An 11,911-nucleotide genomic window follows, 5' to 3' on the forward strand; every position below is an offset into this window, starting at 1 on the left:
CATCTGAGTGTCATCAAGACCCAACACAGACAAGCACTTAAGCACATTTAACTTTAACCACATGAGGAATCCCACTGAGGTTAAGACGACTCTGCACGTGCTTAAAGTTAAGCATGTGCTTAACTGCTTCATTGAATCAGGAGCACAAAAGAGGAGCAGTCTTATGGATAAAGGAGGACCTGATCCAAAGTCCACTGAACTCAATTGGGCATCTGTCCATTCACTGACTTCAATGGGCACTGGATCAGGCCCTAAGCACTTGCCCAAAGGATCTGTGTCTCAGGGCTCAATTCAGCAAAGAACAGCTGGTGCTTACATGCTTTGGTGAATGAGGGCCTAATTCAGGCAAGGGTGCTCTGGACCATATGGAAGGGGCAGCATGGAAGAAAGCATAGAGATATTTGTGGGAGAAGCAGACAAGCGCATAATCAAGGCTTGGGACGCAGAATCTGGGAGAAGAGATAAGAACCGACAATGCTTGGTATTGAGAATCCACCTTTCCTAGCATGTTGCAGTTCATCAGCTTGACTATAACAAAACCAAACTGGAGGTACCTTACGACATATCTGTGGTTGGACAAGGTACAAAGAACAAATGAACAGAGTTTGGCAGAGAAATGGAAATTTTGGCGAGCTACTTGCCTAACTAACGGCATGCATGTTTCTTAGTTTGTATTTTCTTTTCTCCTTTTCACCAGGCCATCGATTCACGCTCATACATAACCCCAGGAGTCTTGGTGCCAAATGCTTGAATACAGAGCCACTGTGGATGCAGAATATCTAAGCAATGCCTACAGAACTCAACTGCTATATTGCAGTGTGGGCCACTCTCCTTTGTGATAGGCTACCTCGAGGGCGGTGATCCAAGGTTGGATCACTTCAGTTAATGCTGTAGGATGGACCCATCCTTTGAAAAATTCCAATGTAGACCAAAAATGGTTGCATTTCTGCAAAAATGGGCCCGTTAGTCAGAAGCGGAGAGGAGGCTTGAATCAAAGAGGCATCATCTCCTAGCCCCTACTGAGACTGTTGTGGGATAAAGGGGCATAGCTGGGCAGAGACTGGCTGGGGGATAGCTGCTTCTCATGGGATGTTCACCCTAAAACCATTCAGGATTTCATAAATTATAAGGCCAGAAAGGACCATTATGATAATCTAGTCTGACCTCCTATATAACTCAGGCCAAAGAACCTCACCCAACAATTTCTGCATCAAGACCATAACTTCTGTTTGAGCAACAGCTTATCACTGAGCAAGACATCAAATCTTGACAAAGACTGCAAAGGATGGAGAAGCTACCAAGTCCCTAAGTAAGTTGTTCCAATAATTACCTTCACTGTTAAAAATCTGCCTGCATACAGTCACATTGATGCAAGTGTGTTCCACCCAGGAGCGGCGCCAGAGTTTCTGGCGCCCTAGACAGAATTCAGGAGGTGGCATTTTGTGCGCTCCCCATGGGGCGCGCAGAAGCTTCCGGTTCCACTCCCATCACGTCACTGAAGAAGGACCCTCCGCTGAAATGCTGCGGTGACAGTGGCAGTCATTGAGCTGCTCAATTGCCCGCTGCTGTTTTCCGTGGCACGTCGGCAGAAGGTCCTGCTTCGGCGGCGTGACGGGAGCAGAAGCAGAAGCTCCCACGCGCTCTGCGGGGAGCGCACAAAATGCCGCCCCCTGAATCCTGGTGCCCTAGGCGACTGCCTAGGGTTGCCTAATGGAAGCGCCGGCCCTGGTTCCCCCTCTGGGTTCTGCAGTCACCTTATAACAAGGATTTGGGGACATTTATGTGTGTGTGTTGGGGCGGGTTCCGGGGGTCACAATTCCTGAGTGAGTCCCATGAGGGTGTGTGATGGGAGTCTGGGGAATAATGCAGACACCAACTTCCTGTTATAACAACGAAGAGGATATGTTTTAAAATGACTAACATATCCTAAAGCTCAGGCCAAAATAACTAATAAAGTGTTAGCCGTTGCTAATGAACAGAATTCACTGCCTGATCAAATTTTACCAGCTTAAGGATTAATTAAATTTCAAAATATTTGGAAGTTATCAGCTATTTCCATTGATTTTTTATGCATGAACTTAGAAGCGGCTGCTTTTTCTGTGTCCGATTAAGAAGGCAAAAAAAAAAACCACCAAAAAAACCCCCCAACAAAGGTTACACGGATATTTTCCCCCAGATTTGTTCAACTGCCTGTTTACAGTATTGCTCTGTGCTATACCGAGGGTTCAGGCTTTCTATGCTCCAAAGAGGTGTACCCCAAGATTGGGTGTAAATGAAAGGGTTGCATTAGCCAATTGGGGTAGAATTCATTAGTAACAATATTTAGCACTTTCCATCTTCAAAACTCTTCACAAACATTGAAGCATTATGCTTCATAACCTCATTTTATGGTGATACAATCCCTCTTTTCCCTATAGGGAAAGCAAAGCACAAATGCATAGATGGTAAACCCAGAAAGAATCTTTACGATCATCTAATCCCATCTCCTGTATAATACAGGCCAGGGAATTTCAGCCAGTGATTCTTGCATCAAGCTTATATTGTTGCTGAGCTAGAGCCTATTTCTTAGAATCATCCTGTCTTGATTTAAAGACTTCAAGTGATGGAGAATCAGCCTCATTCCCTTGGAAAGTTATTCCAGTGGTTAATTACCCTATTTAATATGTACACCTTAATTCTAGCCTGAAAATATCTAGTTTCAGTTTCTAGCCTTTGGAGCTTGTTATGCCTTTGTCTGCTTGATTAAAGAGCCCTCTACTATCAAAAATCTTCCTACATGTTGGTACTTACAGGGGGAAAAGGAAGAGCTCCCACTCTCTTCCTTGGCTGGGATAAAAGGTGGCTGCCCCACTCCTACCCTTGGCTGGGATAAACAGCCCCCCCAAGCTTCCTCTCCCTTTCTTTGCTGGGATAAGCAGCTTCCCTCTGTTACTTGGCTGGGATATGCAGTCTCCCCAAAGCCCCATTAATGTGTGGAATAAGCAGCCCCCCCCGGGCTCCCCCTCCCCTCCTTGGCTGGGATAAACAGCCGCCCCCCCGGCTCCCCCTCCTTAGCTGGGATAAGCAGCCCCCTCCCCAGCTCCCCTCCCTTCCCTTTGCTGGTACTAAACAGCCCCCCCCGGCTCCCCCTCCTTAGCTGGGATAAGCAGCCCCCCCCGGTCCCCTCCCCTCCTTAGCTGGGATAAGCAGCCCCCCCCGGCTCCCCCTCCTTGGCTGGGATAAGCAGCCCCCCGGCTCCCCCTCCCCCTCCTTAGCTGGGATAAGCAGCCCCCATTTCACTCCCCTCCCCTCCTTAGCTGGAGAGCAGCCCCCCCTGGCTCCCCTCCCCCTCCTGGCCGGGATAAGCAGCCCCCCCATTTCACTCCCTCCCCCTCCTTAGCTGGATAAGCAGCCCCCCCTGGCTCCCCTCCCCTCCTTGGCTGGGATAAGCATCGCCCCCCATTTCAGCTCCCCCATCGCGCCCTTCCGCATGAGTCCGGGGCAGGGGGCTGCCTCCCTGCTGCCCCCAGCAGGGGCTGATCGTTTGGCACTGGAGGGAGCACGAGGCCACGCCCACCATGACCCCGCTCTCTTCCTCTGCGCGCGACGCCGTTACGTCATGAGCGCAGGCGGCAAACGTAAAACGTCATCTCCCCGCCTTCTCCCCCCCCCGCCCCCTTTCCCAGCGCCGCAGTGACAATACAAGGAAGTGAGCGAGCGAGCACATCCGGACCGGCGTCGCGAGTCCCCGAGCCAGAGCGAACCGGACCGGACCGGACCAACCCCCCACCGCATGAACAGCAAAGCAAGGGCGGGGGGGAGCCAGGGGCCGCTTTTCGGCCAGTCGCCGGGTGCGGCGCGGCCCCGTTCAAGCTGGCGTCGCGTCGGTTACCGTGAGGCCGAGCCCGTGATGGGCGGGGAGTCCGGCCAGCTGGGAGCGCGGGCGGGCGGGGGGGCGGGTGGCCTCGTTTCCATGACGCCGCGCACGCCGGGCCTAGTCGTTAACCTATTGGGTGCCGCGCGGCCGCTGTGGGGAGAGCGGAGGGCGGGCTCAAGGCCGGGTTGCTTCCGAGGCGGGAGGACGGGGGGCTGGCGTGGGTGGCCTGGATGGGGGAGGAGAGAGGCGTCGAGGAGGGGGAGGGGTGCGCCCATGGGAGGGGAGGTGGGGAGGGGTGCGGGGGGTGTCAGCGGCATGGGGGGAGGGGTGCAGCCCCGTGGGGGGGGTGCGGGGGTGTCACGCGCCATGGGGGGAAGGAGGGGCAAGGGGTGGCGGGGGGGTGTCAGCGCCATGGGGGTTGAAGGAGGGGCAGGGGTGCGGGGGTGTCAGCGCCATGGGGGGGAGGGAGGGAGGGGTGCGGGGGGGTTGTGGCAAGCGCCATGGGGGGGGAGAGGGGCCAGGGGTGCGGGTGTGTTGTGCAAGCGCCATGGGGGGGAGGAGGGGCAGGGGGTGGCGCCGGGGGGGGGGTTGCAGCGCCATGGGGGGGGAGGAGGGGCAGGGGTGCGGGGGGTTGTCAGCGCCATGGGGGGGAGGAAGGGCAGGGTGCGGGGGGGGTGTCAAGCGCATGGGGGGGAGGAGGGGAAGGAGTTACAAGGGGGGTGTCAGCGCCATGGGGGGCTATAGTTATTTTCTGCAGGGAGAGTGGGTTTGGCAGGGGATGCCTATCGTAGCTAAGAGGCAGTGGTGGCAGCTATAGGAGCCGGTAGTCATGGAGCAAGGTAGAGGAGTTGTGAGGGCTGGAGGTGGTGGTGGGGACAAAGGTGAGGGTAGCTGTGGTGGCTCCTTGTGGTCTTGAAGCAGGGAGCCTCAGGCATTGGTGGAAGCCTATATTTAACCGTTAGCTCAACAGTTCAGTGTGTGAACCTTGATTTGCTAACTCAGAATCCCTAAACTGTGTCACGAGGTCTCTCTCGACTGCTTCCTGTAAAAGAGCTGCAATGTCTGCAGGATGACGCTGTGCCACAGCAGCACCCTGGAGGTGGACATGACAGTCATGGGGGAGGCCCTTGGGGGAAGTGGTGGCGTCTATGACGTTGATGGGTGACACTAGAGGGGTTAATGCACATTTGTACCACTCCAGTCGATTGGGTTCATAATTTGCCTTGAGTAATGTGAGCTGTTGACCTTTCCCAAGGTATCACAATCTTTTAAATCGCTTCAGGAATCTTGGCTTCTTGCCATTAACAAAACTTCTTATTTTCTCTGAATTTTCTTTGGGGCAGTGGCTCCCTCAGGTTTTGGATGCTCTCTTGGGGCTGGGGTACCGTGAGGATGAGGATCTTATAAAAGCTTGACAAGAACTCAAGTTACAACCCGCCCCTTGCTCCCCCTTTTTTTCCTTTAACTCTGTCTTGAATCTGTAACTCTCATAGAAACATTTATATTAGCATTAGGTTTGACAGAGCTTGTAACAATCATTACAAGAGTCCTCCTTTGACCTGATGGTGACACACTAAAGCCACACCTCCTTGATGGTGACACACTGAAACCACACCCCCTTGCCATTGCTAGCTGTCTTACATGCAGCTGAACAAACACATAGAAATTATTTAAACCCATGATATTGACCTGATGAGAAAAAACAAACTGTAGAGTGAAGTGTGGTAAGATATTAAGCAGGACTTCCTATTGGCCTTCGCTTTAAGACCAGTGCTACTATACATCTGCTTACTTTTGAGACATTAAGATGCATGTCGCTTGAATGGAATGTCAGCTTTTGCATGAATTAATAAAGGGGTAAGGAAGAGTAATGAATGTGAGAGCCTGGGATTGGGAGCAGGTCCTCTCTTACTTTGGGGACTATATCTGTTTCTCACTTCAGCCGTTATGCCCCCTCTCTTTTGTAGAAACCAAGTATCTTCTCTCTGAACTCTGCCTTTTGCGACTTGAGGCAAATGGAGTGACAGTGTTTAATTATAAACCTTAAGATCATTAACAGATGTTCTCTGGAAACTGCATTTATGACAACCAATAGGTAGCTTCAAATGATACAGGATCTAGAATTCTTGATGTCCCAGTAAGTGTCATAGTTCTGTGGCAGTCTCAGTTTTGTGACTTGCAAGTCTAAGCAATGAAATGCCCAACTTTGAATAAGCAGGTCTGCACAAGAAGATAATTTAACTTCACAGTAGCCTAGTTCCTTTAAAAGATTAACAGTACAGAAATTATTTTCCTTTAAATTCTGACCAGAATGCAAGTATTGCCTGAACATGACTGAGTGGACTTTACTGAGTACCTGACATAGTTGCAGGCCTGCAGGGCATTTCCTTCCCTCTTGCGCCCTCTGCCTCTGGTTGTGTGTGTAAAACATCTGCAATTTCAATCCCTTGTGGTCCTCTCTCTCTCGGATCCCTAAAGAAATGGCTTTCCATAAACTCAACTCCCTGTCCCATTTCTGTAATGGCAGTTCAGTTAACACTGACCAGATTCTCTTCTGCATCTTAGGTCAATATCCGACACAGCCATCCTACCCAGTGCAACCTCCTGGTAATCCTTCTGTGTACCCACAGACAATGCCTCTTCCTCAAGCACCACCTTATACCGATGCACCTCCTGCTTACTCTGAGGTACGTAATATGTCCCTTTTGTATTCTTGCTCCACACCTGAAAAGTAAACTTGAACTGGTTACAAATGAATACTTAGTACTTGCATTTGTTAGCCTGGAATGACCATTTGCACCTCCCAAGACTGGGCAGCAATCAGTCTGGCAGCTCTGTCTAGTGAGAAATCTGCTGAGTTAGGGCATGCCATTCTGACTACTAATTAGAAAAACATGCTTTATGCACTTTGGGAGCTGTTCCAGGTTTCAAAATCCTTCTCTCTCTCCCGCCTTCAGAAGTCAGTAAAGCATTAGTTAATTGCTTGAGCATTTAGCCAAAGCTTAACATTTAGTAAAAATGAATTGACGTTGCCCTCTGCCAGAGGCTTCTTGTGTGGATACAAATATTTCTGTTCTGAAATGGGAAAAAATACTTGTTCTGTGATCTGGCTGAAATCCACAAATAATATATCCTTCCCCAAATCCATTTAGAATGCCAGAAACTTTAGTCAAAGCTTCCCTTGGAGTTGCGACTAGAGCTGACCTGTGTAGGCAAAAGCCAATAAAATGGTTCTTCTGGACTGATTCTGGCAGACAATCGGGAAGCACCATGCCTCAAATTGGCATAATCTGAACAAACTCCTCTCTCCCTCCAGATAGAGTTGTGCTTTCAGGAAGGGGAGTGGGACTACCTCTGTACTTGAGGGAGGGTGGCAGCCCTATGACATACTATCTGAGCTTTGAGAGAGAATCTGCGTAAATGGTTCAGGGGTGAGGAAAATCTTATAACTTCCTTGTGCTGCTTCTTCTAGCTCTATCGTCCAAGCTTTGTGCATCCAGGGGCTGCCACCGTACCTACTATGTCTGCTGCGTATCCTGGTACTTCTCTGTACCTACCCATGGCACAATCTGTGGCTGTTGGCCCAATGGGCTCTTCTGTTCCAATGGCATATTATCCCGTGGGTCCTGTCTACCCTCCTGGGTCAACTGTCCTTGTTGAAGGTGGCTTTGATGCTGGAGCGAGGTTTGGGGCTGGTGCCACTGGTAGTGTTCCTGTAAGTATAAATGTATTGTGGAAACCCTGCATGTCTCATTTTCAGGGTCACATGGGAGGCTGACAGCATAGGCAAGAGAGACTATTTCTCAGTCTCTAAACATTTATCAGAAGATGCTTGTGTCCGTATTTAGGAGCAATCGACTGCTAGGAGAGAACCAGTGTGAGCACCCTGTGCTTGTAGAGCTTAACATGTTCTGTTGCAGTCTTTTTTTACCATCGCATCTCTGCTTGGCTTTGAGGTGGATTAAAAAAAGCCAAGGCGGTGTTCATAGTCTTAATTCTTGCCTATTCTGTTGCCTCACCAATTCTGTCCTATGAATGGAGCAGGGATGATTCCTCTACTAGTTCAAACCAGGTGATCAAGGTGTTGCCTATCTGATTGTGTACTGTTACTTGCAATCATAGCTCAGTAGCTAGCTATGGGTGTGTTGATGGTAATTGTTCTGAGTTGCAAAAGGGAGTGCCCGGTTCACTGTAATCTAGTACATCTTGTCTACCTGACTGAGGTGCCAAGGTGGCATTGCCTTCTGATCCTCTTAACTAATCCTCTCTTTGTTTTTCAGCCACCACCTCCTGGCTGCCCTCCCAATGCAGCCCAGCTGGCAGCCATGCAGGGTGCCAATGTGTTAGTGACACAACGGAAGGGAAGCTACTTCATGGGGGGCTCAGATGGTGGCTACACTATCTGGTGAATGAAGAGGCTATGTTTGTTTAAGGAATGACATCACATACTGTCAGCACTTCTCACAATGTAACTGCTTTAGTCATATTAACCTGAAGTTGCAGTTTAGACGCATAACGGTGGGGTGTCTTCCTGGTGCCCAGCCCTTCAGGCACTTTTAAAATGTAATAAGAAACCATGTAATGGTAGCAGTGCCTCTATTAAAGAGGGGTTAATTCATGAAATGAATGTGAGCTAAGCAGCCCCACAGATCTTCCTTTAATTCCACTGGAGTAATATTGCAGCACTGTCTTTTGGCTTTTATTAATCAACTGTCTATAAATTAGGGGGGTGGGAGGAGAAGGGTAGGAAGGAAATCTGACTTCAAAGTATCAAACTATAATTCTTGCAGCTCCATCTCAAATCTATTGCTTGTCAATAGGAGTGAGATATATGCATCCTCTTTCTCCTTCCATAGAATCAATGGTGCTGGATAGAAAGCCAGTCACATTCATTTCTCTGGTGGCCACACAGGGCTTTCCCTCACGACTTCACAATAGAATGGATCCCTTGAAGCACTCTCTGTGCTCACATTCGCTCTTCATTTTTCTCCAGGAAGGTATGCAGCTAGGATGTGACATGGGATGTTCTTTTGATACATTCCTAGTAGCGTTGGGACTTCTTTGCATGTTGAGTCTAATCAAAGCCATGCTTTGGTGCCTAAAACACAGTGCAACTCCTGTTCGAACATTTCAGTAAATGCAAACTAGACTTTTAAAACTACAGCTTAATAACAAAACCACATTTTAAAAGCAACTTGGTGTCTTGACAGCAAAACTTAAGGCTATTACTCAGAACAGAGAGACGGGTTTCCATCTATGCTTGAGTATGTAGCAACTGTCAATCAGCACACAAGTTAGCTTGGTGAATGGCTTGTTTTATGAATGCATCCTTTTAAAAATGACTTGAGTATAATGAAGTCTTATTAGGGTTAAGAAGAATATTTCAGGGATCCTCAATCTTTTGGTTTTTGTTTTATGAAGAAAAAAAATCAGATTTGGTGAATATATTTTATCTTGAAGTTTCAGTTGAATCTAAATCTCTGTATTGTATGTTGTGTTAAACCGTGCAACTGACTGTTCTGGAAGTTCAGCATTATGTCTCTCTCTGTATACACTGTGGTGCACTTAACTTGTGGATTTTTTTTATACTAAAAAAAGTAGAATAAAGACTATTTTGAAAATTTGAATAAAGTGACAAAGTTGCATTAGACCTCACAAAGAACTCCTGACTGTTGCTCAGCTTGGTGGTGGTGGTTGTTTGTTTTTTAGTAAAGGCTTGCATCTTCTTTCCTGCCTTCTTGCAAACTTCATCTTAAATAGGTTTTGTGAAAGGGAAACTTTTCTTAAGAGGTGAGGAGAACCCTGTAGATCTCCCGAGAGCATTTCACACTAATCTAACCTAACACAGCGAAGGGGGAAAAGAAAGAGTGAAGTGAAATTTGAGTAGATGGTTCTGTTGCTTTGTGAGGATATCGCAGAATGGCATGATTGGTAAGTGGATGTGTGGTACAATAGAGGATCATGCCAAACTGAAGGATTTTTAATCTCTTGGAAATGGTCATGCTGCTTCAGAAGTTAAGCAGTACAGGGCATGTTGAGTCATCTAGAGTGGTTCAGTCAAATAACGCTGTAGGGCTAAAGCAAACATACGGGCAGAGTAGTTTCAGGCACCTTTTTTCATTCCTAAAAGGGAATTATTGCTGATAGAGGTAAAGAGCTTTGAATTTTAGCACTTCATTGAGCCTGAGATGACAACTTGCCCTAAATAGGAGCGTTTTCCTTTTGGTGGTGGCATGAGTAACACCAGACTAAGACATGGTGCAGAACAGTGATACAACAGCCTATTCTACATAGAGGCCTGACTTTATTGTGCTGTGACTTGTTTACATGAAATAAGCTGCTAGCCCCACCACTTGTAAGAATGTAATAGGAATTGTGTTTAATTAGACCATAGATCTGTCTGGTCTCAGACACTGGCCAGTACCACATGCAACACCTCAGACTTTAAGGTCAGAAGGGATCATTATGATCATCTAGTCTGATTTCCTGTATAACACAGGCCACAGAATCTCACCCACCCACTCCAGTAACTCAGACATAGGTTAGGGGTTTGTTACAGAAGTCCTCAAATCATGGTTTAAAGACCTCAAGGTGCAGAGAATCTTCCAGCAAGTGACCTATGCCCCATACTGCAGAGGAAGGCAAAAAACCTCCAGGGCCTCTGCCAATCTGCCCTGGAGGAAAATTCCTTCCTGACCCCAAATATGGCAATCAGTTAAATCCTGAGCATGTGGGCAAGACTCACCAGCCAGCACCTGGGAAAGAATTCTCTGTAGTAACCCAGCTCCCATCCCATCTAACATCCTATCACAGACCATTGGGCATATTTATCTGCTAATGAAGAATTAGTTGCCAACCTTAGGCTATCCTATCATTACCATCCTCTCCATAAACTTATCAAGCTTATTCTTGAAGCCAGATATGTCTTTTGCCCCCACTGCTCCCCTTGGAAGGCTGTTCCAGAACTTCACTCCTCTAATGGTTAGAAACCTTCTAATTTCAAGTCTAAACTTCCTAGTGTCAGTTTATATCCAGTTGTTCTTGTGTCCACATTGGTACTAAACTTAAATAATTCCTCTCCCTCCCTGATATTTATCCCTCTGATATATTTATAGAGGGCAATCATATCTCCCCTCAGCCTTCTTTTGGTTAGGCTAAACAAGCCACGCTGTTTGAGTCTGCTTTCATAAGACAGGTTTTCCATTCCTCAGATCATCCTAGTAGCCCTTCTCTGTACCTGTTCCAGTTTGAATTCATCCTTCTTAAACATGGGAGACCAGAACTGCACACAGTATTCCAGGTGAGGTCTCACCAGTGCCTTGTATAACGGTACTAACACCTTCCTTACTTATCTGGAATACTTGCCTGATGCATCCCAAGACCGCATTAGCTTTTTACAGCCATATCACAATGGCAAGCTCATAGTCATCCTGTGATCAACCAATATTCCAAGGTCCTTCTCCTGTTACTTCCAACTGATGTGTCCCCAATTTGTACAAAATTCTTGTTATTAATCCCTAAATGCATGACCTTGCACTTTTCACTATTAAATTTCATCATATTACTATTACTCCAGTTTACAAGATCAGCCAGATCTTCCTGTATGATATCCTGGTCCTTCTCTGTGTTAGCAATACCTCCCAGCTTCGTCTCATCTGCAAACTTTATTACCACATTCCCACTTTTTGTGCCAAGGTCAGTAATAAAAAGATTAAATAAGATTGGTCCAAAAACCGACCCTTGAGGAACTCAACTAGTAACCTCCTTCCAACCTGACAGTTCACCTTTCAGTATGACCCATTGTAGTCTCCTCTTTAACCAGTTCCTTGTCCACCTTTCAATTTTCATATTGATCCCCATCTTTTCCAATTTAGCTAATTCCCCATGTGGAACCGTATCAAAGGCATTACTGAAATTGAGGTAAATTAGATCCACTACATTTCCTTTGTCTAAAGTGAAAGAAACTCTGTAGTGGAAAACACTGAATAATCCGCTCATAAGGCAAGTTTCTTTAACTGGCCTCAGCTAATGACTGTCCTCATTTTGAGAGGCAGT

At 47.4% G+C, this 11,911-nt stretch overlaps 1 protein-coding gene across 2 annotated transcripts; it reads left to right on the top strand.

The window, feature by feature from the left end:
* The first annotated feature begins 3,660 nt into the window (after nucleotides 1-3,660).
* Nucleotides 3,661-9,506, top strand: DAZAP2 (DAZ associated protein 2). 2 transcript variants are annotated; one of them, XM_075061283.1, is made up of 4 exons: nucleotides 3,661-3,784; nucleotides 6,422-6,543; nucleotides 7,329-7,571; nucleotides 8,137-9,506. In XM_075061283.1, exons 2-4 carry the CDS (start codon nucleotides 6,490-6,492, stop codon nucleotides 8,263-8,265), a joined length of 426 nt encoding a protein of 141 aa, XP_074917384.1. In that variant the 5' UTR covers nucleotides 3,661-3,784; nucleotides 6,422-6,489; the 3' UTR covers nucleotides 8,266-9,506. The 2 variants fall into 2 exon arrangements, with proteins under 2 accessions (XP_074917384.1, XP_032642733.2); XM_032786842.2 differs by lacking the exon at nucleotides 3,661-3,784 and having other exon boundaries at nucleotides 6,348-6,543.
* Nucleotides 9,507-11,911: the final 2,405 nt, after the last annotated feature.

This window comes from Chelonoidis abingdonii, chromosome 26 (assembly GCF_003597395.2).
Source record: "Chelonoidis abingdonii isolate Lonesome George chromosome 26, CheloAbing_2.0, whole genome shotgun sequence".
Classification (NCBI taxonomy): domain Eukaryota; kingdom Metazoa; phylum Chordata; order Testudines; family Testudinidae; genus Chelonoidis; species Chelonoidis abingdonii.